Source organism: Antedon mediterranea, chromosome 9, assembly GCF_964355755.1.
Source record: "Antedon mediterranea chromosome 9, ecAntMedi1.1, whole genome shotgun sequence".
Taxonomy (NCBI): Eukaryota; Metazoa; Echinodermata; class Crinoidea; order Comatulida; family Antedonidae; genus Antedon; species Antedon mediterranea.
The window spans coordinates 1,929,402-1,956,887 of NC_092678.1; the positions used below are offsets into that span (position 1 = coordinate 1,929,402).

Here is a 27,486-nt window from a genome sequence, read left to right on the forward strand (position 1 = left end):
GCCTGCGTCCAAGTACAAGTAGCCTGCATCCAAATACAAGTAGCCTGCGTCAAAGTAAGTAGCCTGAGTCCAAGTACAAGTAGCCTGCGTCCAAATACAAGTAGCATGCATCCAAGTAAGTAGCCTGCGTCCAAATACAAGTAGCATGCATCCAAGTAGAAGTAGCATGCATCCAAGTAAGTAGCCTGCGTCCAAGTACAAGTAGCCTGCATCCAAGTACAAGTAGCCTGCGTCCAAATACAAGTAGCCTGCGTCCATATATAAGTAGCCTGCGTCCATATACAAGTAGCCTGCGTCCAAATACAAGTAGCCTGCGTCCAAATACAAGTAGCCTGCGTCCAAGTACAAGTAGCCTGCATCCAAATACAAGTAGCCTGCATCCAAGTACAAGTAGCCTGCGTCCAAGTACAAGTAGCCTGCATCCAAGTACAAGTAACCTGCGTCCAAATACAAGTAGCCTGCGTCCAAATACAGTAGCCTGCGTCCAAGTACAAGTAGCCTGCGTCCAAGTAAAAGTAGCCTGCGTCCAACAAATACAAGTAACCTGCGTCCAAGTAAGTAGCCTGCGTCCAAGTACAAGTAGCATGCGTCCAAGTACAAGTAGCATGCATCCAAGTAAGTAGCCTGCGTCCAAGTAAGTAGCCTGCGTCCAAGTACAAGTAGCCTGCATCCAAGTACAAGTAGCTTGCGTCCAAGTAAGTAGCCTGCGTCCAAATACAAGTAGCCTGCGTCCAAATACAAGTAGCCTGCGTCCAAGTAAGTAGCCTGCGTCCAAGTAAAAGTAGCCTGCGTCCAAGTACAAGTAGCCTGCGTCCAAGTAAAAGTAGCCTGCGTCCAAGTAATAGTAGCCTGCGTCCAAGTACAAGTAGCCTGCGTCCAAGTACAAGTAGCCTGCGTCCAAGTAAGTAGCCTGCGTCCAAGTAAGTAGCTGCATACAAGTTAGTAGCCTGCGTACAAGTAGCATGCGTCCAAGTACAAGTAGCATGCGTCCAAGTAGCCTGCGTCCAAGTAGCCTGCGTCCAAGTAAGTAGCCTGCATCCAAGTAGCCTGCGTCCAAGAAAGTAGCCTGCATCTAAGTAAGTAGCCTACATCCAAGTAAGTAGCATGCATCCAAGTAAGTAGCATGCGTCCAAGTAAGTAGCATGCATCCAAGTAAGTAGTCTGCATCCAAGTAAGTAGCCTGCGTACAAGTAGCCTGCCTCCAAGTAAGTAGCATGCGTACAAGTAAGTAACCTGCGTCCAAGTACAAGTAGCCTGCGTCCAAGTACAAGTAGCCTGCGTCCAAGTACAAGTAGCCTGCGTCCAAATACAAGTAGCCTGCGTCCAAATACAGTAGCCTGCGTCCAAGTAAGTAGCCTGCGTTCAAATACTAGTAGCCTGCGTCCAAGTAAGTAGCCTGCGTCCAAATACAAGTAGCCTGCGTCAAAGTACAAGTAGCCTGCGTCCAAGTACAAGTAGCCTGCGTCCAAGTACAAGTAGCCTGCGTCCAAGTACAAGTAGCCTGCGTCCAAGTACAAGTAGCCTGCGTCCAAGTACAAGTAGCCTGCGTCCAAGTACAAGTAGCCTGCGTCCAAGTACAAGTAGCCTGCGTCCAAGTACAAGTAGCCTGCGTCCAAGTACAAGTAGCCTGCGTCCAAGTACAAGTAGCCTGCGTCCAAGTACAATTAGCATGCATCCAAATACAGTAGCCTGCGTCCAAGTAAGTAGCCTGCGTTCAAATACTAGTAGCCTGCGTCCAAGTAAGTAGCCTGCGTCCAAATACAAGTAGCCCGCGTCCAAATACAAGTAGCCTGCGTCCAAGTACAAGTAGCATGCGTCCAAATACAAGTAGCCTGCGTCCAAGTACAAGTAGCCTGCGTCCAAATACAAGTAGCCTGCGTCCATATAGAAGTAGCCTGCGTCCAAATACAAGTAGCCTGCGTCCAAATACAAGTAGCCTGCGTCCAAGTACAAGTAGCCTGCGTCCAAGTACAAGTAGCCTGCGTCCAAGTACAAGTAGCCTGCGTCCAAGTACAAGTAGCCTGCGTCCAAGTACAAGTAGCCTGCGTCCAAGTACAAGTAGCCTGCATCCAAGTACAAGTAGCCTGCGTCCAAATACAAGTAACCTGCGTCCAAGTAAGTAGCCTGCGTCCAAGTAAGTAGCCTGCGTCCAAGTAAGTAGCCCGAGTCCAAGTACAAGTAGCCTGCGTCCAAATACAAGTAGCCTGCGTCCAAGTAGTAAGTAGCCTGCATCCAAGTACAAGTAGCCTGCGTCCAAGTAAAAGTAGCCTGCGTCCAAGTAAAAGTAGCCTGCGTCCAAGTACAAGTAGCCTGCGTCCAAGTAAGTAACCTGCGTCCAAGTACAAGTAGCCTGCGTCCAAGTACAAGTAGCCTGCGTCCAAGTAAAAGTAGCCTGCGTCCAAATACAAGTAGCCTGCGTCCAAATACAGTAGCCTGCGTCCAAGTAAGTAGCCTGCGTTCAAATACTAGTAGCCTGCGTCCAAGTAAGTAGCCTGCGTCCAAATACAAGTAGCCTGCGTCAAAGTACAAGTAGCCTGCGTCCAAGTACAAGTAGCCTGCGTCCAAATACAAGTAGCCTGCGTCCAAATACAAGTAGCCTGCGTCCAAGTACAAGTAACCTGCGTCCAAGTACAAGTAGCCTGCGTCCAAGTACAAGTAGCCTGCGTCCAAGTACAAGTAGCCTGCGTCCAAGTACAAGTAGCCTGCGTCCAAGTACAAGTAGCCTGCGTCCAAGTACAAGTAGCCTGCGTCCAAGTAAAAGTAGCCTGCGTCCAAGTAAGTAGCCTGCGTCCAAGTACAAGTAGCCTGCGTCCAAGTACAAGTAGCCTGCGTCCAAGTACAAGTAGCCTGCGTCCAAGTACAAGTAGCCTGCGTCCAAATACATGTAGCCTGCGCGCGTCCAAGTACAAGTAGCATGCGTCCAAGTACAAGTAGCATGCATCCAAATACAAGTAACCTGCGTCCAAGTACAAGTAGCCTGCGTCCAAGTACAAGTAGCCTGCGTCCAAGTACAAGTAGCATGCGTCCAAATACAAGTAACCTGCGTCCAAGTACAAGTAGCCTGCGTCCAAGTAAGTAGCCTGCGTCCAAATACTAGTAGCCTGCGTCCAAGTAAGTAGCCTGCGTCCAAATACAAGTAGCCTGCGTCCAAATACAAGTAGCCTGCGTCCAAGTACAAGTAGCATGCGTCCAAATACAAGTAGCCTGCGTCCAAGTACAAGTAGCCTGCGTCCAAATACAAGTAGCCTGCGTCCATATAGAAGTAGCCTGCGTCCAAATACAAGTAGCCTGCGTCCAAATACAAGTAGCCTGCGTCCAAGTACAAGTAGCCTGCGTCCAAGTACAAGTAGCCTGCGTCCAAGTACAAGTAGCCTGCGTCCAAGTACAAGTAGTCTGCGTCCAAGTACAAGTAGCCTGCGTCCAAGTACAAGTAGCCTGCGTCCAAGTACAAGTAGCCTGCATCCAAGTACAAGTAGCCTGCGTCCAAATACAAGTAACCTGCGTCCAAGTAAGTAGCCTGCGTCCAAGTAAGTAGCCCGAGTCCAAGTACAAGTAGCCTGCGTCCAAATACAAGTAGCCTGCGTCCAAGTAGTAAGTAGCCTGCATCCAAGTACAAGTAGCCTGCGTCCAAGTAAAAGTAGCCTGCGTCCAAGTAAAAGTAGCCTGCGTCCAAGTACAAGTAGCCTGCGTCCAAGTACAAGTAGCCTGTGTCAAAGTAAGTAGCCTGCGTCCAAGTGAGTAGCCTGTATCCAAGTTAGTAGCCTGCGTACAAGTAGCATGCGTCCAAGGTACAAGTAGCCTGCGTCCAAATACAAGTAGCCTGCGTCCAAGTAAAAGTAGCCTGCGTCCAAGTACAAGTAGCCTGCGTCCAAGTAAAAGTAGCCTGCGTCCAAGTAATAGTAGCCTGCGTCCAAGTACAAGTAGCCTGCGTCCAAGTACAAGTAGCCTGCGTCCAAGTAAGTAGCCTGCGTCCAAGTAAGTAGCTGCATACAAGTTAGTAGCCTGCGTACAAGTAGCATGCGTCCAAGTACAAGTAGCATGCGTCCAAGTAGCCTGCGTCCAAGTAGCCTGCGTCCAAGTAAGTAGCCTGCATCCAAGTAGCCTGCGTCCAAAAAAGTAGCCTGCATCTAAGTAAGTAGCCTACATCCAAGTAAGTAGCATGCATCCAAGTAAGTAGCATGCATCCAAGTAAGTAGCATGCGTCCAAGTAAGTAGCATGCGTCCAAGTAAGTAGCATGCATCCAAGTAAGTAGTCTGCATCCAAGTAAGTAGCCTGCGTACAAGTAGCCTGCCTCCAAGTAAGTAGCATGCGTACAAGTAAGTAGCCTGCATCCAAGTAAGTAGCCTGCGTACAAGTAGCCTGCATCCAAGTAAGTAGCCTGCGTACAAGTAGCCTGCATCCAAGTAAGTAGCATGCGTCCAATTAGCCTGCGTACAAGTAACTTGCATCCAAGTAAGTAGCCTGCGTACAAGTAGCCTTCTGTGTCCAAGTAGTCAATTTGTTTAAAAAAATCCTGTACTATAGTACAGAGATTTTTTCAAAAATGTTGACTTTCATAGTAAGTAGCATGCATCCAAGTAAGTAGCATGCGTCTAAGTAAGTAGCCTACATCCAAGTAAGTAGCCTGCATCCACACGTAGCCTGCCTCCAAGTAAGTAGCCTGCGTACAAGTAGCCTCCTGTGTCCAAGTTGTCAATTTTTGAAAAAATTCCTGTACTATAGTACAGAGATTTTTTCAAAAATGTTGACTATTTCATTGTCAACATAACTGGTTACTATGACACTATAAGATGATAACACAATATATGATCATATATAGAAAATTATTGAATAATAATTGCATATTTTGGCCGTTTTTCAGAAAAATCATTAAAAAAAATTGCAAAATTTCAACTCTTTTATTTGTTAACCAAACAAAAAATGGTAAATTTGAGGTAAACATGCACAGACACAATGATGTGAGTCTGCGCATGTCATTACAATATTCAGACAACAATAAGTCTCTTTGTAAAGTAGATACTAAGCTTTTCCAATCTGCGCCCATATTCCCGGCAAACATGTTCAGTTGCAATTCAGAAACTCGTTCATCAGGAAATCTGATCTGGCCGATTGTGTGATGCCAGAATGATCCATGTTTTGAGCAAATGGTGAATTTCTATCTTGAACTGAAGTAGAGTAAGGTAAATAAAAAAATTTAAAACATTAAATAAAAGTTTATATTAAATTAAAAAATGAGTTGTGAATTTCTCTGTAACATTTTGTACTCCTCCCAAGTTTCTTATTTTAACAACTTATTGGATGTGGGTATAAATGTATAGGCTATTCAGTCTCAAGCTGTATTGCCCAGAATGGTGTAGACATCCTTTGTCTTTTATTAATTAATATTTTTCAAGAATTTTTTTATGATGATAATTCACTAATTTCAAGTGAATTGCTTTCAAAATTTATCTCCGAGCTTCGTGTTTGGATGGAAAAAAAAAGTGATAATATTGCAGCAAACACCGATAAAATTCTTTCTAGGAGGTTTTACATATAGGCAATTTTTCATTGATTAATAGTTAAGTTAGAAATTGTTGCTAATCTGAAACTCATATTTCAAATAGTCATAGACTGTTGATTCAGAAAGTACTTAAATCATTCGAGGAAACATACATTTTTTAAGGGACAATATTACTATAACATAGCCTACAATTAGCAAGAGTATAGGTCTACTGTATGGTCTATGGTAACTTAGTCAAAGTTACATATTTTGATACTAGTCAGACGTGTCTTTATTTAAAACGGGGATAATACTAAACCATGTTTTGCAATTTTAATTTTATTATTATAGGTAATGACACAATCAGCAATATGTGATAGTGGCAGTAAGTCTAAACAAACACCTAGAAACAGCATAGAATTATCCAAATCAATATTATATAATACATTCCACTCTAATATTGCTTTTGATAGAAAACAACGTCTCACTAGCAGTCTCGCGGAGGTATATTCAGAGTGTCATTCTGACGATGGAGTATTCTCTATGGAGCACCATTTATGCACAGTGATATAAAATGAAAAAAAAGTCACTGAATTTTAATATCTTTTCGTATTTAAAGACCCCTTCCCTGCAATTTTGGACGTTTTTTGGAAAATAATACATATATATCACTTTAAAAACATTAAACCATGTCATTCCTTGTCTTAAATGTACGTTTTATGGTAAATTATGATAAAAAGTGAGAAACAATGCACTACCTAAGTAGCTCGCGGCGATCGACCTCTCGTGGACGGTCTTAGGCCTAGGCTTAGTTTTGTAGGCCTAGCTGGTAAACATCGGTAACGTACGAACATCGTACGCGAGCTATATACCTAGCCTGACGTTGTATAGTTGCTGCATTAATTGTCTTTCTATTTTTGCCAGACTCCGTTGATAAAAATTGGGGAAAACCCGGTATTTTCGCTGAAAAGTTAGGAGTCTTCCATTTGTTTTGGCCTCACGATCGATCGAAAAGTGGGCGAATTACAGGTGAAAAACAAAAATATCAATCCGCGCGCAATGCATTTTGGGATTTATAGCGGGCCGCTATAATTATTAGAATCGACTTATTTTTCACATTTTTAACCGTTTAAAGACGAAAAAAGTTATCGCAATAGGACCATATAGTATTATTTTTACATTAAATATAGTTTGTGATCTTAAATTAGATCTAAAAAACGTAGGGAATGGGGCTTTAATACACTGTGCTCAAGTGGACCCGATTTGGAGCCAGTGGAGCACAGTGATATAAAATAGAAATAAGTCACTGAATTTTAATATCTTTTCGTATTTAATACACTGTGCTTACGTGGACCCAATTTGGCGCTCGCGCCAGTGGTATAAAATAGAAAAGAGTCAATTAATTATAATATCTTTTCGTATGTTAATACACTGTGCTCAAGTGGACCCAATTTGGCACCAATTGGAGCACAGGGAAATAGTCACATACAAAAACATCAAGAAAAAATATTTTGTGAATTTAAAAATATTTCAAACTTGGTATGATTATGTTCAATATCCGATACTCCATCCGTAAACCAAAAGAAAAAATAGTTTCAAGCCACATCAGTGATTTTAATAACTTGCGTTCGCTTAAGATAATACTTATGAAAAAACATACAATTCCGACACATATGTTAAACTCTAATATTGATTTTGACCAAAAAAAACGGTTAGGAATTCGATTTTTTCCCTGTAAATTTAGCAACTTTAATTAAGAATATACCAGGAGTATTTTTTTTTACAAAAGAAATGTTCGTATGTTAACACACTGTGCTCCAGTGGCTCCAATTTGCCGCCAGTGGAGCACAGGGAAATAGTCACATACACTTCTAGAAAAAATATTTATCGAATTCAAAAATATTTCAAACTTAGTATCTAAGTTCAATATCTGTTACTCCATCCGTAATGCCAAATTCATTCACCCATTCATTCCAAAGGGAAAATGAATCATTTAATGATTTTTTGACAGACTTAAGAGTTCTTATTAAACGATGTGAATATACAGATGAACAAAGAATGTTGCATGATGCGGTACTGTTAAAAGCTGCAGACACAAAAGTAAGAAAGAAATGCCTAGAAGTAGGTGATGAGTTGACACTAGTTAAAGCAATCAATATTGCATTAAACTATGAGTCATCACAGGAGAGTTTAGTGGCAATGAATGGTAAGACAATTGATGGGGTCAAAAAAAGAAAGGCCCAAAGAAGTAAAGATAAGTTTCAAAGGGGTCGCCAACAAAGTTGTTTGAGGTGTGGAAGAACACATGGACCTAGAGCATGCCCTGCATGGGGATCAATCTGTCATAAATGTAAGGGAAAAAACCATTAGTCAAATTTCTGCAAATCAAAGTCTAAAAAACAAAAAGATAAAACAAAAAGATAAAACAATTGAACTAGTAGTAGAGTCTTCTGAGGAGGATGTAGACGTGTTGAATATCGGATCTAATAGTGATTGGACCATATCAGTCTAAATGGTTTAGAAATTAAACTAAAGGTAGACACTGGGTCCCAGCTAAACGTATTACCATGAGAATATTATACAAAATTGAAAGATAAGCCATCCATCACTGATACAGGGGTGAGATTGAAAGGTTATACAGGCACTGCCATTCCTATAAAAGGAACTTGTGTCCTGGACATCAAACATAATGGATGTATTTATAAACTACCTTTTGTAATAACCAAGCCACTAGATAGTATAACATACAAACCAGTGTTAGGTCTGGCAGCCTGTAAGGAGCTAAAATTGCTTAACAATAACATGGCATCTAACATTGATAGCAATTAAGTTGACACAACACAAGAAATAATAGGAAAATTTCCTGAAGTTTTCAAAGGTTTAGGGTGTCTTCCTTCGAAGCATAAGATATTTGTTGATGAATTCATCAAACCAGTACAGAATACCTGTCGCAAAGTGCCTTTTAAGCTAAGAAACAAAGTAAAAGATGAATTAGAGTAATTGAGAAATTTAACCAGCCTACAAATTGGGTTAATAGCATGGTAGTAGTTACCAAGAAAAATGGTGATTTAAGAATTTGTCTAGATCCACGAAATTTGAATAAAGCTATAAGACGTGAGCATTACAAACTTCCATCAAGGGAAGAGATTATGGCAGAATTTACTAATGCTAAAGTGTTTAGTAAATTGGACACGGCAGCTGGATTCTGGCAAATACCGCTGGAAGAAAACAGCTGCAACTTGACTTGTTTTATAACGCCTTTTGGGAGATATGTCTATAAGAGATTACCTTTTGGGGTCAATATGGCTTCCGAAGCATATCATCAGAAGATACACGAGTTATTCGAATCAATGGAAGGTGTCAATACAATGCTGGATGACATAATTGTCTGGGGGAAAGACAAAAAACAACACGATAATAGACTCAATAAAGTGTTACACATAGTAGAATGGTTAAACAAACATAAATGTGAGTTTGGTATGGACAAGTTAGTGTTCTTGATCTGATAACTAATGAAGGAATAAAACCTGATCCGTTTAAAGTGAGAGCTATATAAATAACATGCCAACTCCAAAAACAAAGTCTGAACTACAGCGATTTCTAGGTATGGCAACGTACCTTGCGAAATTTGTACCAGATCTGTCAAGTCTTACTGCACCATTACGACAGTTGTTATCTGAGAAAAATGAGTATGTATGGGAAACTGCTCAGGAGGAAGCACTGATTAAAGTGAAGAAATTACTTACGAACGCTCCTGTATTAAATTGTTATGATCCTAAGCGCAAGTGTAAAGTATCGGCCGATGCTTCAAAAGATGGACTAGGTGCAGTCCTGTTGCAGAAAGAAACGGAAGAATGGAAACCAGTGGCATACGCTTCTCGCGGTATGACACCTACTGAGACAAACTATGCACAGATAGAGAAGGAATGCTTAGCGCTTACCTTTGCTTGCGAGCGTTTTCACCAATTTATCTACGGACAGACAGTGGAGGTAGAAATTGATCACAAGCCCTTGGTGGCAATATTCAAGAAGCCTCTTGTTGACGGTCCTTTAAGATTACAATGAATGCGCATACGCTTACATAAGTATGATATTACGGTATCATACACACCTGGAAAACAATTATTAACAGCAGACACATTGTCAAGAGCAGTAGACGCAACCAATCAGAAAGATACTGATCAGCAGTTAGATGATGATGTAGAAGCCTACTTAAGTATGGTACAAAAAACTGCACCACTCACAACTGCAATGATGGACAAGTTAAATTATGAAACTGCTAAAGACAACACGTTGCTTCAGCTAAAAGAAACCATAGAAAAGGGATGGCCGGAGAAAAGAATTACTGTACATGTCTCTGTACTGTTCGTGAATATTGGACTCATCGAGACAAATTATCGGTAGTCAATGGAATTGTATATAAAACCACAAAGTCATAGTTCCTAGCAGTCTACAGGAACATATGCTGAAACAACTCCACAAAGGTTATCAGGGAAATAAAAAATGTAAAAGACGAGCCAGAGACTCAATGTTTTGGTGTGGAATAAATAAACAAATAGAAGATATGGTTCAGCGATGTAAAACATGTAGCAAATTTAAGCCAAAGCAGCAAAAAGAGCCTATCATAAAATACCAGCAACCTGAGAGACCGTGGCAAAAAATTGGTGCTGACCTATTCACAGCTAACGGGCGAAACTATATTAAAGATATAGACTGGGATACTCTTTCTACTAGACGCGGCGAATTAAGTGAACAGCAGAAACTTTTAGATGTAGTCAATGACTCGTTCTTGACGCAACATGTGACACAATTTACACGTGTAAGAGGAGACGACGAGCCTTCATTACTTGATTTAATTTTTAGTAAACATGAACTTGATGTTGATATTTTACGTTATGATGCTCCAGTCGGGAAAAGCGACCATGCCGTTATAATTTTTTATTTTGTATTAGATTGTTTTGTTGTTTTGTTGATCAAAGCGCAGAAGAATATACTAAATTTAATTTTTTTAAAGGTGATTTCACTACAATGAATGCCCAACTCACTGATGTTGATTGGGAAAGCTTGTTTGAAACCAAATCTGTCCAAGAAATTATTATTATTCACAATAAGATTAACTTTTTGATTTCTGATTGTGTTCCGAAAAACATTGTAAACACAAATCTCCGCCCAAGTAAACAGAAATGGATGACAAAATTCGCACTAAATAAAGTTCAAATGAAGGAGGATGCATGGCAACGTTACAGACGTCATAGGTCTAACAAAAGACATAAATGTTACTGTAAGGCCAGAAATGATGCTACTTCGGCAGTAAGAATGGCTAAAGCTAATTTCGAGAAGGATGTCGCACTAAATGCTAAGAGAAATCCGAGGGCATTTTATAGCTATGTACGTAGTCAAACTTCAATTAAGGAAGGGGTATCCAAACTAAAAAAACAGGATGATTCTTTTTCTTCCACCAATCAGGAAGCAAGTGAAATAATGAACGAGGCCTTCCAAAAAGTATTTACAGTAGAAGATAATCGTAATATTCCAAACATGGCTTCTGTTTTTCATGGACATCCTTTGACCAATGTGGACTTTACACTTGATGATGTTAAAATGCATATTAAAAATCTTCGTGATTACTGTTCAGAAAATCGTTAGCAACAGGTGAAATACCAGCTGCCTCGAAAGACGCAACCATTACACCAATTTTCAAAAATGGCAGCAAGTCTGATCCCCTAAATTACCGCCCTGTTAGTTTAACTTCAGTTATCTGCAAGATTTTAGAAAAAATCATAACTAACACAATTATGATCCATCTCGAAACTAAAAATGCACTCACCAAACATCAACATGGTTTTCGTACTAATCGTTCTTGTTTAACACAATTGCTTGAATTTTTCCGCGATGTAGAAAATTCTCTCGCCGACAGACATCCCGTTGATGTCATATACTTGGACTGCCGTAAGGCCTTCGACACAGTTCCGCACATTAGGCTGAAAATTAAATTGCAAGCTTATGGCATTCAAGGTAATATTCTAAGTTGGATAAGTGGATTTTTAGAAAATAGACGTCAATGTGTTTCAATCAAAGGTTCGGTTTCAAGTTGGTTATCTGTGTTCAGTGGCGTGCCTCGTGGCACAGTTATTGGTCCGGCTTTATTTTTAGTCTACATCAACGATCTACTTGATAATATTGAATCAGATGGTAAACTATTTGCAGACGATGCTAAGATTTATCGTAAGATTGATTCAGTTAACGACCGAGATGCCCTGCAGAATGATTTGAGTAAACTTGAGCAGTGGAGTAAGAAGTGGCTAGTGGAGTTTAGTAAATCTAAATGTAAAGTAATGCACATTGGAAATAGAAATCCAAAACACACTTATTCAATTGATGGTACAGTTCTTGATACAACCTCTGCTGAGAAAGACCTCGGAGTCTATGTAACGTCTGACTTTAAAGTGTCGACACAAGTTTCTAAAGTTGCAGCCAAAGCCAATTCAATTGTAGGCTGAATACGGAAATCCTTTACATATATGGATAAACAGATGTTCATGTCGCTTTCTCTTGTGCGTCCGGTTATGGAGTATGCAGTTCAAGCCTGGTCACCATATCTACAACAAGACATCAATAAACTTGAGAAAATCCAACAACGAGCAACAAAACTTGTACCAGAACTCAGAAACTTGCCCTATGAAGAGCGCAGGATACAGCTAGGTTTACCAACTTTTACTGGAAAGAAGGAAACGCGGAGACCTCATCGAAGTTTTTAAATTTTTGAATGGTTACGAAAATATAGATCGCCACTCCTTTTTTAAATTAGCATCTGAAGTTGGTCCAAATATCACTCGAGGCTCAACTTTTAAATTAAAGAAACCTAGATGGAACTCAACTAAACGGAATAATTTTTTTGATACTAGAGTAATTAACAAGTGGAACTCGCTGCCCGAATCTGTTGTCAATAGCAAGAGTGTAAATTCATTCAAAAACAAACTTGACAAATACACACACACACACACATATGAGAGAAGAGGCTCCCTACGAGTTTAAAAACTCATTGCCTCTTAACTTTACTAAAGGTAAGAATTACTAAAGGTAAGAATATTTAACTATTTTTCACAATATGTTGAAGTTAGCTCCCTTGGTATTATACGACAACATCAACTGTAATAAAAACTATGAAAGAAATGTTTGCTAGACATGGTACACCAATGGAAGTGTTCAGTGACAATGGACCACAATTTGCAAGTAGTGAGTTTGGTAATTTTGCTGTAAACTGGGATTTTAAACACAAAACCCTCACTTTCCGCAGTCAAATGGTCAGGCAGAGAATGCAGTAAAGCTTACAAAGACATTGATCCTAAAAACAGCTGACAGCAAAGAAGACCTGTACGAGGCACTACAGATATACCGAAGTACTCCACATTAGAGCATGGGTTTTCACCTGCCGAATTACTTTTAATCGTCGTATAAGGTCTAATCTGCCACTTAAGAGTAACATGTTAAAACCGCAAGTTCCAGATGTTAAAGTCTCTAAGGCAAAACTTAAAGAAAGACAAAGGAAAAACTATAATAAGTGTGCAAAGTCTCTTAAACCGTTAAAGGAAGGAGACATGGTTATGATACAAAACATGACTAAGTTTGATAAACCATTATGGGATAAAAGTGAATATGTTTTAAAATCCTTAGAAAACTGAGATTAAAACTGAAAATGGCGATGTCATTAGAAGAAACAGACGCCATCTGTCATATGAGTGGAAGGGTAGGAGGCAATTTACGATAAGCAAACACAACAACGTGGTTCGTTTCTAGTCGGCCCTGTTACATCCGTGTACTTTTATTTGTGTATCATTATTAGACATAGAAGGCGGTGTATCGGTAATATATATTATCATGACATCTTCCTTACTTTGAGTTCAAAGAACAGAATATTATTATTAGTGTAAATCATTAAATATTATTAAGTCAGTGGTTGTGCTACATTATTATGCTAATTAGTAATAAATACATTAAAGTATTGATACTGTATTGTTGGTCTTATTATTTATCGAAACGATAGCATTGTCATTAATAATCATGAGCCACAGAAACATTAACAAATAAACAATGTTCAAAAGTTAAAAATAACAAGTTCCATCTTAAACGATGAAGGTGCGCAACGTTGCACAACATATTTTGTGTGTAAAAGTTCACAAGTCAAGTTTGTTGACTGACTTCACTCGTCGTCCAGCGCGAGTTGTGTAGCTCTGGTTTGGTTGTGGTGCTCTGGTTTGGTTGTGGTGATGCTACAGTACGTCGGTTGAAGTATTGTTGTTGGTTTCTGGAATACGGTTTTAATATTGTTATAGTTGGCTATCAGTGTGACCTGTGTTTTGCTGTAAGTTTTGACGATTTCTCCTTAGTTGTCCACTTGCGGTCTGGACAATGTAGGATCTTGGCTGATCTGTTTCACTTACAATCATTTACTGGACTCGACCAAATTTTATCGTGGCATGTCTTAACACGTACAACATCACCTGGTTTCAATTCTGGTAGTGATTTGGCACCGTATCGTTTGTTGTAAAAGTGCTTGTAACGTTTCTTTGTTTCTCTATCTTTTTCCTTTATTTTGTTTATGTTAGGCCATTCTGGTTGAAGCTTCTTTACACGTATTGGTAGCGTCGTTTTTGGTTGGCATCCCATTATCAATTGTGCAGGACTATAGCCTGTTGCTTCAATGGGCGTTGATCGATATATCATAAGTGCCAACGTTGGGTCTGTTTGTCTTAGCATAGTTTTCGCTGTTTGGACTGCACGCTCTGCTGTACCATTTGCTTGTGCGTGGGCTGGTTGTTACGTGGTGAAACCAAAATTCTTCTGCAAATAGTTTAAATTGACGTGAAGTGAACTGGGGTCCGTTGTCGGAGATGACCGTTTCAGGGATTCCCCATCTAGCGCAAACAGTTTTAATCGCTTCTACTACTCTCATGCTTGTTGTGTCTTTTTTAAGGTATACGTGATTTCAATATATCTTGAAAAGTAATCGGATATTACAGGTAGTGGTTGTTTTGAAACTCACATAGGTCGGTAGCTATTCGTTGCCAGGGTCGGTCCGGTAGTGGTGTTGTTATTAATGGCTCTTTCTTCTGTGTTCTCTTGTAGAGTTGACAGTGACTACATTTTTCAACAAAGTTAGCTATGTCCTTACTGAGGCCATTCCATCAAACACATGATTTTGCCCGCTCTCTACATTTTGTAAAACCTTGGTATCCGTCATGAATTCTCTGTAAGATTTCCCTTCTCATAACAGTGGGGATGTATATCTTAACATCAAAGGTTATAATTCCATCATCAGTAGAGAAGTGACTTCCTAAACTATACAATGGTTTTATGCTATCAGGAGTGTCGCTGAAATGCTTTGGCCATCCTTCCAGTATGACTTTGGCCTACTTAAGTAATGACTCCACTTGAGTAAGACGTGCCGAACGAGAGCTCCTGGTATTACTTTTTCATAATGGCTACAACACGTTCCAAAAAGCCTGACAACGTAAGTTTTGAAGACTTTGTTAAAGAATCTCTTTCCAATATCATGAAATCGCAAAATATCCTTGAGAGTAAACTAGCTGAATTATTGCTCTGGAGAAGGCTCAGTCGTGATACGAAGCTAGGCATGCGGAACTCGTAGACGATTTGCATACAGCTCGTAACACAATTGCGTCTATGCAGGCTGCGCTGAACAAGGCTGAACGTTTCTCCAGGAGAAATAATATTCGCATTGTGGGAATCGCTAAATCTGACGACGAAAACCCAATCAACGTTGTTGAAGATTTCATAGCCACTCATTTTAAAATCAAACCGACATTTGAGAGAGCCCATCGAGACGGTCTAGGATTCCAAGGCAAGCCGCCCCATATACTCTTTAAAGTGCTTTCATATGTGGACAAAATAACAATCCTTAAAAACCGACACAAACTTGCTAGTCCAGGTGCCTACATTATAGACGACTTAACCCGCACGGACAGGCAAAAGAAGAACAAGTGGAAGACCCAAGTTAAAGCCCTGTATGATCAAGGAATCAAGCTTAGGTTCAGAGCCGGGAAATGGCGTTCATCAACTGGTATCCCACATGCGTTTAAGTAGTAACCTGTTTGCACAATGACGATCTCTATCCAACTTCATCTATCCAAGAAGAACTTTTTCTTTCCTTGTCTTTTATAATTATATTATTTTAAAATATGCAATGATATCGTTTTCCGTTTAGCTGTTCACTATACAGTAATATTACATCGTAATATTATACCGGGAGCTCCTGTTTAATTTACTTATGTAATGCACAATAAACAATATATGTGTTACTACAGTTAAGCGAGTAGAGTCTTCATTAGAAGTCAGTACCTCAACACAACACTATATTACAATAAGTCTGAAAATTTCTTGGCGTCTCCATTGTCTCTAAATTATCTTGGAAACATATCAATACAATCTGCAACACAATTGCAAGAAACACTGGTATGATGAACAAATTAAAGTAAATACTTCCAGCAAACATTTTATTTAATCTATATAATACTATAATTCTTCCATACATATCATACTGCAACATTGCCTGGGCCGTTACACCTGGCAAGTTTAGCACTTTATGCCCTTGGACTAGTTTCGAAACTACCAATATTGATCGAATTTTTAAATTGCAAAAACATGCAATTCGAATCTGTTCAGGGGCATCATTCAGATCTCATTCAAAACACTTATTTTTTAACTTTAAATCTCTGAAGTGTGAAAAATTGAATAAAAGAAAGAACTTTCATGAGCGTTAGGCATTCACGGTTAGTTGCTTCCTTTATCCGCTAAAGTCTTGATGGAGAGACTGACCAGGTGTTTGTTATTGACTCTAGATAGAGTGCTACAGCTTGCTCTGTGTTTGATTCATTTGTGTTTATAGGGCTTCTGGACAACGTGTCTGCAATAACCATATCCTTCCCAGGTACATGTTTTGCTTTGGGGTTGTATCTCATTAGCCTCATGATTAGTCGTTGACATCTTATAAGAATTTTATCAGATCAGTACTGTTGATGAGTGGGACTAGTGGTTTGTGGTCGGTAAGTAGCTCATATTTGTCTAGTCCACAGAGATACCGATGAATTCATTCACTAGCCCATACTGATGCTAATAGTTCCTTTTCAATTTGAGCGTATCTGCGTTCACTCTCAGTCAATGTGCGAGATGCATATGCTATCACTTTTAATTTGTTTTCCTCTTCTTGCATTAAGACTGCTACCAGTCCAAAGCTGCTAGCATCTGCTGACACGATGATTGGTTTAGTTGAGTCATAATACGTTAGTGTCGGTGCTTCTGTAATCAGTTTCTTGATTTGTGCAAATGCGTCTTCCTGTACTTGACCCCATGTCCATGCGTTTGCGTCTTTTAACAATTCTGTCATAGGTCTGGCTACGTCAGATAGATTAGGAATGTAGCGACCCATGTAATTAACCATACCAAGTATACGTCTCAGTTCGCTGACATTTGTTGGTGACTGAAGATTGCAGATAGATTTTGTCTTGTTTGGGTCTACGCTTGTGCCTGCTGCGGTGAATTTCCCACCCATGTATATAAGTTCTTGTTGTCGGATTTGGCACTTGGTTTTATTTAATTTAAGCCCAGTCTCATTAACTAATTTGTAAACCTTTTGTATTGTTCAGCCATTGTGCGTCCAGATATTAATATGTCATCTTGCACTACAACAATGCCTTCGACGTTTTGTAGCATTTCCTGCATCTTTCTTTGAAATATTTCGCTGGTACTTGTTATGCCAAAGGGCAGTCGTCTAAAAAGATATCGTCCCATTGGTGTTATGAACGTTGTGAGTTTTGAACTCTCTTCGCATAACGGAACCTGATAATAGCCACTAGTTGCATCTAACGCTGAGAATACTGTGGCGCCCGCCAACTTGTGTGTTATATCATCTATCGTTGGAAGAATGTATCTCTCTTTGGACGGATTTGTTCAGTTGGCGTAAATCAATGCATAGACGAGCATCCCCAGACTTTTTTAGAGTTACCGCCATCGGAGCACACCATTCTGTAGGCTCAGTAACCTTTTCAATCACACCGGCTTCTTCCATTTTCTGTAACTCTTTTTCCACCTTAGGCAGTAGAGGTAATGGTACTCTCCGCGGTGCGTTAATGTGGTACGGTATAGCTCCTTCTTTTAGACGAATTTTTATCGGTTCAGTTTTCCACAGTCCAATAGTGGTACTATTGATCGATTACTCATATAGTTCCTCTAGTCACATGAATATCAAATGTGTAACTTTCATTGTTATACTTTGTTTTGACTATAAACTTGCCTAGTGACACTAATTTTGTTGTTAGGGTCTTGAGAATAATGTGTGTTGGCGTTAACTTCGGTTTTGGCTTTAGCTGATTATATGCATGTTCGGATATTATTGTAGCATCAGCTCCTGAATCAATTTTGAATTTGATCGTAGTGTTTCCAACTTTCAAATTTACTAGCCAAGGCTCCTCATCTTTATCATTACATGTGACAGTATCTAACAAGTACTCCTCCTCCTCCTCCTCCTCAACTGGTTCGTTTGTCAATGCTAGTTCCCCCACTCCTTTAGTGTGGCAACATTTTGCAAAGTGTCCGTTTTTGTTGCAGCGACGGCATTCTGCACTTTTCGCTGGACAGGTTGTACTTTGATGTACATATCCGCACCGGCCATATTGTGGGTGTTTCTTCCACCAGTACGGTTATATTTATAGTTTGTGCTGTCGTTACTTATTCTAGGTTCGCTTACCCTAGGTCCGTATCTGCTGGTTTGTCTACCACGTCCTACGCTTGCAATAGCTGCTTCGACTTTGCTGGATGAACTAAAATCCAGTTGGTTTGCCATTTGTTTATCAACAAGTTCAATATTTCTTTCTAATTGTATAGCGCCCTCAAGCGTAAGCTTTGTCATGAGTTGAAGTTCTTTTGAAACCTTTTTGTCTTTTAGACCAACGACAATTCTATCCCTGATGTTTTTGCTTTTGACCACTGGGCTTTGAAAATCACATTTTTCAGCCATATCATATAGTTCACGCATGTACTCCTCGACGGTTTCTCCCTCATGTTGCTGTCGTTGGAAGAATTTTGCCCGTTCGTGAATCACGTTTATTTTGGGGATAAAATGTTCGTTAAATTTATCTCTTACTTTAATGTAATTTTGTTTGTCCTCATCTTCGGTGAAGGTAAAAGATTTGAAGATGGTTTCAGCCTCCATCCCCATCGCATATATTAAGGTACTAACTTGTACATCTCCGTCTTCCTTGTGTAGCTTTGTAGCCGTTCGATATCGTTCAAAGCGGAGGCGCCACTCGGGCCATGCCGCCGGTTGGGAAAAGTTAAAATTGGCTGGCGCTGCTAATTTCGCCATGCCTCGTTTTCTGTATACTCGACGTCTTTCTATATGTGTCGATGATCAAAAAAATAATCCCGTCGCTGTCACCATGTCATATGAGTGGAAGGGTAGGAGGCAATTTACGATAAGCAAACACAACAACGTGGTTTGTTTCTAGTCGGCCATGTTACATCCGTGTACTTTTATTTGTGTATCATTATTAGACATAAAGGGCGGTGTATCGGTAATATATATTATCATGACACCATCTGCGTAAGGTTTTAGATAATGCAAGTGATACAGAAAGTGACGATGAGCTTGAGCCAAACAATAAACATGTTAAAAACACTAATGTTAAAAGGGAGTTGAAAGACCGAAGAGAAATAGAAGAGAACCATCCTATTTAAAGGATTATGTAAAACGTTAATTAAAGAATAGTTATAGAAAGCCATTTGAAGTTTGTTACAAATTTATTTAGTTTTAGAAGTCAATGATATAATCGTAAATATAACTTTAAGAGGGAAGATGTGATGATAGATAACAATATCATCTTTAATCATTTAAGAAGTGAGCCCTTTGTATAATGTGAGCCCTCCTTTGGTGAGGTGTGCACAACAAACAGTGTACAATATGGTGTTTGAATAAATGGATCCTGAGACAATATATATAGTTGTAATCGTCTGTTATTATTGTATTCATTCACCCACCGAACCCATCAAAACATAACAGACACGACCACAAACAATTTACATACACACCTAGAAATTTGAATTCTGTATTTTGAATATTGTCTGATTCTATGGTATAATCCCAGTTAACTATCTCTTTACATCTTGTAACATGCATTACGGCGCATTTGACAGGATTTAAGGGAAGTTTGCCCATTTAGCAATTAAATCTAAATCCTTTTGAAGCAATTTACAATCATTATTGTTATAAAGAGTTTTTTAACAAAATGTATGATTTCAACGTCAGATTTTCAACTCAATATCAATTCTACGCGGTCAAAGTAATTTCCGGGTTCACGATGAGATCACCTTGCAACAACCTGGTTTCAACTATGTTGGCCGTTTCATAGTGGTTATAGCCATTTTAGTTTTTTGTTTATTTTAGGAACGGACTGCGCGTGTGAAGGTACAGTAGTTAAAAAATAAAAATTATACTGCAAATAAATATACGCCATAAAGCATCGGAATATATTGTGGGGAATAGTATGGCGTCATGTCCAAATGTTTTCAAACTGACAAAGCGCGTTAATCGCGTTTTCTTTTGTTTTAGCGTTAGCATGAACATTCTAAAATCGTCTGACCGTTTGGAAAATGGACAATATGCATAGCTTGTAATAGTTCCGCCCACTAACATGCTTGACTGATTTTTACGAATCGTTTAACGTCGTTGTGAATCGCTTCGTGTGACGTCGTTTGATACTGCGTTTAACGATGAGTCATCACAAACAAGGCCCAAACAATTCGTTTCAGTTTGTGGCTGAATTTTATTCCGGGGGTTCCGATCTCAAGCACCATTCTAAAATGTTTATTAAGTTCGTAACCTCAATGAATGAATAATTTAATATTAATAATAAACAGGGACCTGGAATGTTTTAGTCGCTTTCTTTTACATAGTCGACTGAAAATATCAATAGGAAGTTCAGACTACAATAACACGATGTGCCACGCCACCGGTGAACTATCAAATATCCCCGCAAATATCACTTCTTTGCATTAGCAAACGTCTACAGTAGCCGATCGTTAAAAAAACAAGGTCTTCAATTCTAAAAATAGCAGCAGCGAATGCCGGCCATCTGTGTTCGCGCGCTCATAGATTGCGGGCCGATAATTATAGGGTAAACAAGTACCTAGTTGTTGGTTACGCGATATCCTCTTTCTCCTGTTCACAGCGCTCACATGTTTTTACTCCAAATTCTGTCGGTCGGTAATCTTATTTAGGTCTTTAAAAAGATGACTGGTCATTTAATTTTATTCATTTAATGTTTGATTCTATGTTTTGTGAATTTTATTTTGTTTTATAAATTCTATTTAATTTTTATTGTTACACGTTAGGCCTATATATGTCCCGTCATAATCAGATGGACCACCTGCGTTATTTGTTGAAATAAATAAATCATTGGCCATTTTTTCATTGCACAAAGGCCTAATTGTATTAATATTTAATTTATACTTATTAAACAAGGAATATATTGATTTTGCATTTATTTTGTGAAGGCTACTGAGTTTGTCGTCGATGTATTTTTTAATTTGTTTACTAGCATAATGATGATCTCCCTATGCCCACATAAAAAACATTAAGTATTTGCTTTTCGTTTGGCTTGAGTGGTTACAAATTGAATGTACTGTACCTCTACTATGCATGATAGCAACTCAAATTAAAAGCTTTGTCTTAAATCTCAATTGTCCTTGCATGCTCATTGTCCAGGAAGCGAGTAATTGTTTTCCATCGCCCCATAAATTCTTCGATTTACACATAAAAATGTAATACTATTATTTTGATTTTTTTTTTTATTTTGGACAATTAAAAACATGGTGCCAATCGGAAATTCTGAGTGCCATGACGTGGTTAGAACCCGTCAGTTGAGCCGGCCTCGTGGTTGTCTCCCAAATTTAATATTAATAACTTTGAATACTGTAGTATCCTACGGTACTGTACAAAGAATTAGTAGAAATTAAGACAATGTACGCTATATTTATCATGCAATATCAACAATATATTTATTATACAACATATTTACAATTTTTTTGAATAATAACTATGTAGAATAACTTTGAATTAATAGCCTACGGTACTGCACAACGAATTAGTAGAAATTAAGACAATGTACGCTATATTTATCATGCAATATCAACAATATATTTATTGTACAACATATTTACAATTTTTTTGATTAATAACTATGTAGAATAACTTTGAATTAATAGCTTACGGTACTGCACAACGAATTAGTAGAAATTAAGACAATGTACGCTATATTTATCATGCAATATCAACAATATATATTATTTACAGGTTATTATTCAGTGGCCGTTCTTCCCTTCTTTTATTCAAAAATCTGACATATCGGCATTTGCCATTAACAGCTTCTTTGATGGCCTTTTCTTCCGTTATGGTCGAATTCGGAAAGATGACATCGACCTCTCTGAAAATAGCCAACATTTTTGTTTCTGGTAACGGTTTAAGCACCCCTGTCCCACTTAAATTACAAGATAACAATTCATCTTTTAAGAAAACCATGTCCATTAATGCTCGAACAAGTGACGTTGCTCTATCCGCGCCATTGACACATGTTTCAAAATCTTTTCTGCATACAGGTACTTCTCCGCCCAACTTGTATATTCCAGATTCAGTAGTTGGTGGTGGCAAAATCACTTTCTTAGTGAGCGTCTTCGGCGCAACTTTACATGCCCGTTTTAACATTGCCACTTCCTTTTCTAAACTTGTTAAACGTGTCAAAACATCTTTAACTGTAATTAGAGAAAAAACGCACATTAATTTTTGTTGTAGATGTTTTGGGTTGTGGGGGATGGAGGGGTGCTAGGAATTACATTTGCATTGAGATAATGAGTGCATTCTGCCTGTAAAGGAAAACAACAATGGATAGACTATATATATATCAAAATCATTTAAACACTTACTAAAATGTATATTCAACAAAGATAATTGGCAGAAAATTTAGACGTTTCCCTCATGGTCAAAAGCATAACAACAATTACTTACGAGTATCACTCAATTCGGTATGGCTACATCCGACATCACTTGATTTGTTTTGTCCTCCAACATCAACACTGTTTCCACCACTGTGTCCATTTGCTGACTGTTCCAACAGACAAGTTAGTCCTTCCAGTAGTTGTTGAACCGTGGTGTCTTGTTTCGGAGCTGTAATTGGTATAGATAACAACAAATATATTAGTATGATAATGTTTAGTACAGTAGTTATTATTAACAACAATAATAAATGAAGGATAATCTCAATAGGCCAGTTATTTGATTCATTATTCAAAGGATTATCATAAGGTCAACAAACAATAGGTGATCATTTTATTCTAAATTATCACCTAATTAAACTATAAAAAATACTTACAGCTTATTTGAAAGTCGTTTGATCCTTGGAGTCCTTGCAAAAACGAGTCGCTTGTGATAGCCGCAGCACCACGAAGGAATTCATCTTCATCGTCTTCTTCTATGTCAAGAAAGTCGCTATCCAATCTTGTTTTTTTTGCTTTTGGTTCTCCGTTTGCACCCACTTCTTCGTCACTTTCTGTCAACTCGTCGTTCATACCATTCGTTAATGTCACTACCACTTCTTTATCGCTTACCACCGTTAAATGGAATTTTTACAACAATAGTTCGGCTCGCACGATGAATACACGTGGTGATTTTTACAAGAGGGGTACAGTGCGTGTACATTAAATGGAATTTTCACAACAATAGTTCGGCTCGCACGATAAATACACGTGGTGATTTTTACAAGAGGGGTACAGTGCGTGTACATTAAATGGAATTTCCACAACAATAGTTCGGCTCGCACGATAAATACACGTGGTGATTTTTACAAGAGGGGTACAGTGCTTGTACATTAAATGGAATTTCCACAACAATAGTTCGGCTCGCACGATAAACACACGTGGTCAACAAACAACATACTTTAGCAGGATTTTCGATCATTATTTATTTAAAAAGTAAATTGTATTCGATGTATTATAAATATATAGGTCTGGTTGTCGATTAAAAAATAATAATTGAACGATTCGCGCGCGAAACGACATGCAATATCCAGTTGAATTTGTCAACACGCCATGTCAATTGATATGGGTCGACGCACAGAGGGCGCTTTTTGACCTAAGAATTCCGATCTTAATTGGTTTCGTGTCAGCTTACCGGTACTTTGTTTATTCGTACGAACGTCGTATGGGTTTTACCCCAAGGGTAAAAACCAAATAAACGTGTATTTCAATCGCCGTACGAACACGGTCTATGATAGGTGGAATGCCCCACCTCTTTTCTGGTTATTAACTGACCAATCACATTTCATTGTACTGTACATATATAATATAATACAAGTTCTGAATAAACTGTTAGTTCAAGTTCTCATGTAACACTGTTGAGTTATATCTTATTTTTATCCGTTGTTGTTTGCTTCCAAGTCGAGATTATGGCTACTCATAATCTAACAAACATTTCTATAGTTTTCACGATATTTTACAATTTGAATCTTGGGACACAACCGACAACGCGATGCCACATGGTGGCTTAGGTAAATGTTTGATTTGTCCTGCGTATACGCTATTTAACAATTCCGACGTCACTGCTCATCGCAGAAAATATCACCCAGGACAACAAATATTGTAAATAAAAATCGTAACAAATATAAATATAAATGTTTTTACTCCAAATTCTGCCGGTCTTATTTAGATCGTTAAAAAGATGACTGGTCATTTAATTTTATTCATTTAATGTTTGATTCTATGTTTTGTGAATTTTATTTTGTTTATAAATTCTATTTAATTTAATTTTGATTGTTACACGTTAGGCCTATATATGTCTCGTCATAATCATATTGTATTGTTGTGAGGGTCCCTAATGATCAGCTACGGCTGGATGGACCACCTTCGTTATTGTTGAAATAAATAAATCATTGGCCATTTTTTCGTTGCACAAAGGCCTAATTGTATTAATATTTAATTTATACTTATTAAACAAGGAATATATTGATTTTGTCGTCGATGTATTTTTAAATTTGTTTACTAGCATAACAATGATCTCCCTATGCCCACATAAAAAACATTAAGTATTTGCTTTTCGTTCGGCTTGAGTGGTCACGATTTGGCATTACAAACTGAATGTACTGTACCGGGGTACTGTACCTCTATTATGCACGATAGCAATTCCAACGCTCCATAAATTCTTCGATTTACACATAAAAATGTAATACTATTATTTTGATTTTTTTTTTATTGTGGACAATTAAAAACATGGTGCCGATCGGAAATTCTGAGTGCCGCGACGTGGTTAAAACCCGTCAGTTGAGCCGGCCTCGTGGTCGTCTCCCAAATTTAATAATATTAACGATGTAGAATAACTTTGAATACTGTAGTAGCCTACGGTACTGTACAACGAACATAAGAATGACTTTAACGATTGTACATAGAGAATACTCAAGTTCCATCAATATTCTTAATAAATAAATCGTAACAAATATAAATATCGATTTTTTAATTGTTTTTTTTTGTTTGTTCAAAATAATTTAATTGACATTTTTTACCAGTACTACTTGACATTCTTTTTATATATTGTGTGGTAAATTAGCAATGCATTAAACTTGAAGGACAAAATAATATGTTAACAGAACAAAACTGTATGACCAAGAATATGACATTTAGCGAAAATTATGGATAAGGGATTCATACTCTGATTGCATGAACACAGTTAAAATATTTTAAATTATTATATTCGTAGACAACAAATATTACATTAAATGCATTTAATTAACACACAGCCTCACGCGCCGTAGAAAAAAATGCCGATGTGAGGTGGTTTCCCGATTAATCGTACGATCAAAACGGTACTGGGTATGATCATGGAGTTACTCCATGGTATGATCATATACCTCCATGGATCAACTACTGTAGACACTCAAGTCTAGCCTATAAATGTGAACATCGCGTAGGTCGACAGTATTTAAGAAAAAGTAATTCATTTTGTTGTACTGAACTAAACTGTTACTGTACGTAGTGTACTTTATAGAATGTGTGAGTAATTAGTCAATCTATACTGTAATAATAATATTTATTAAAACATTCTGTGTTTTATAACAGTAACTTTTCTACGGTTCTTGAATGTTGACGATAAAACAGTAGGCGAAAGGCAGCTAGGCGCGCCTAGACATTGTTTACACGATCTACGGCAGCAGCAGTACGTAGGCATAATAAATCCAACGACGTTTAACGCTAAACGCGCGTCCAACGGCTAAACAATTACAGTGGGCGGTGGGCGGTACAATACTAAATGCATAAATTAATTAGCTCTTTTACGATCGTTGCACGCGTTAAACGATCAAGCTATCAACGGTGACCGTTTGACGCGGTTTGTACGTTTGGAAACATTTGGACATGACGCCTTTATAAAATTACATAGGTCGATTTGATGGTAAGACATTTTGTTTAAAATCGAGTGAAATCCCGATAGCCGAGTTTTATTGAGTAAGCTGGCAGTAATAACTGTAGGTTATCTGTGTCCCGTTAGGACCGGGATGTCTGCCCATGTTGCAAGCCGTCTAAAATGACTTCTTTCTTGGGCCGAAACGGCCTACTCTGTTGTGGAAGTTAGTTTCAAAAGATGTTTAAATTAAATAATGTATTAATTATTATGATGGTATTTATTTGAATAAACGCCTCTCCAATAAAACATCACTTTGAATAATAATCTCCCCCCCCCCCTCCTCCAAACTATCTAATAAACGCCCATCCACATTTATAATACACACAATATTGTATTATATTTATAATAACACAATGATACTATTTGTAGTAGAATTCCTCCCACTGTTATCTACAATTTACCAAGCATTTGACATTTTATTTTAATAAACGCCTCCCCAATAAAACAGTACCGTACTTTGAATAATAAAAGAAAGAATAAAAGAAGTCTTCCACACATTTGGCAATAATGTGTACATGAAATCCATTAAAAGTTTTTGGAAAGTTAGTGTTTCCATCATTATTAATTACGGTCTTCTCTGTCGACAGTCCTTTTGATCGACTGAACTTTCTGATAGAATATTTAAAATTCATCAGTGGAAAATTAAATGAAGTCGGTCGGTGGAAACGGAATAATTTAGGGTTGGCAGATCAGTGGCCTTGATATTAGCTTTAGACCGGGTGGAAGTGCCTTTAGGCTCCTCCTTACAATTACATCCATGTACTAATATAATATTATTTTAAGAATTCATAATAAACAGATTTCACCAACCTATAATATGGATGGACCACATTTATTGGTCTTCTTTTTTCCTGTAAAATAAAATACATAGTTTGTTTATTCAGTCTTTTTCACATATAAATGACGATAGAATAATTGGTGATCTTAACAAAATAATCTATTGTTATTGTACAACCTCTTTATTTTTATTAGGTGATCTTTTTTGTAAACAAGATCGCCTATTGTTATTTAATAATCCTTATTCTTATCTTTTTCTTTCTGTAGACATTTTGTTAAGCAATTATCTAAAAAATCTAATCTTAGAACACGGCCATAATAAGCTTTTAAGCGTGAACACTCAACTTGTTGTTGATCCATGTTACCCGAGTTTTAGTCACTAAATATTAATCTTCTGGTATGTCAATAAACTGTGATTCCTTCTCCTGGACCCACCAGTGGAGCACATACAGAATAAAATAAGGTCAATATATACCGTAAAAAGCAATAACAGGCCTAATTATATTACATTTTCTGTTCTGTCAAAATTGGTCACATTGAAGGTTACCAATCGTACTACTCTTGTGGATAAGGCACTTTATTTAAAGATTTTCAATCCCTATATAAACTTTTTATCATGTCATAACAAATAACTTCAATCTTCCTTCAAATTATTATTAAACTATACAAAAATCAACCTTTACCTCTGAAGTGGCTGGTGTAGTTGTCTGAAAA

The 27,486-nt window shown here is 38.1% G+C and overlaps 2 protein-coding genes across 2 annotated transcripts in view; both read right to left on the reverse strand.

Moving 5' to 3' along the window:
* Positions 1-4,916: 4,916 nt before the first annotated feature.
* LOC140059070 (uncharacterized) overlaps positions 4,917-27,486 on the reverse strand; it is a 75,692-nt gene continuing 53,122 nt past the window's right edge. Inside the window, exons 7-9 of the mRNA XM_072104896.1 lie at positions 27,456-27,479; positions 26,806-26,846; positions 4,917-5,166 (exon numbers count right to left, since the gene is read on the reverse strand). Coding sequence (XP_071960997.1) covers positions 5,157-5,166; positions 26,806-26,846; positions 27,456-27,479 — 75 coding nt within the window. The 3' untranslated portion in view covers positions 4,917-5,156. The remainder of the gene's footprint in view (positions 5,167-26,805; positions 26,847-27,455; positions 27,480-27,486) is intronic.
* LOC140059066 (uncharacterized) lies at positions 21,339-23,151 on the reverse strand. The gene is made up of 3 exons (XM_072104892.1): positions 22,919-23,151; positions 22,555-22,713; positions 21,339-22,301 (listed from the first exon to the last, which is right to left on the reverse strand). Exons 1-3 carry the CDS (start codon positions 23,112-23,114, stop codon positions 21,841-21,843), a joined length of 816 nt encoding a protein of 271 aa, XP_071960993.1. The 5' UTR covers positions 23,115-23,151; the 3' UTR covers positions 21,339-21,840.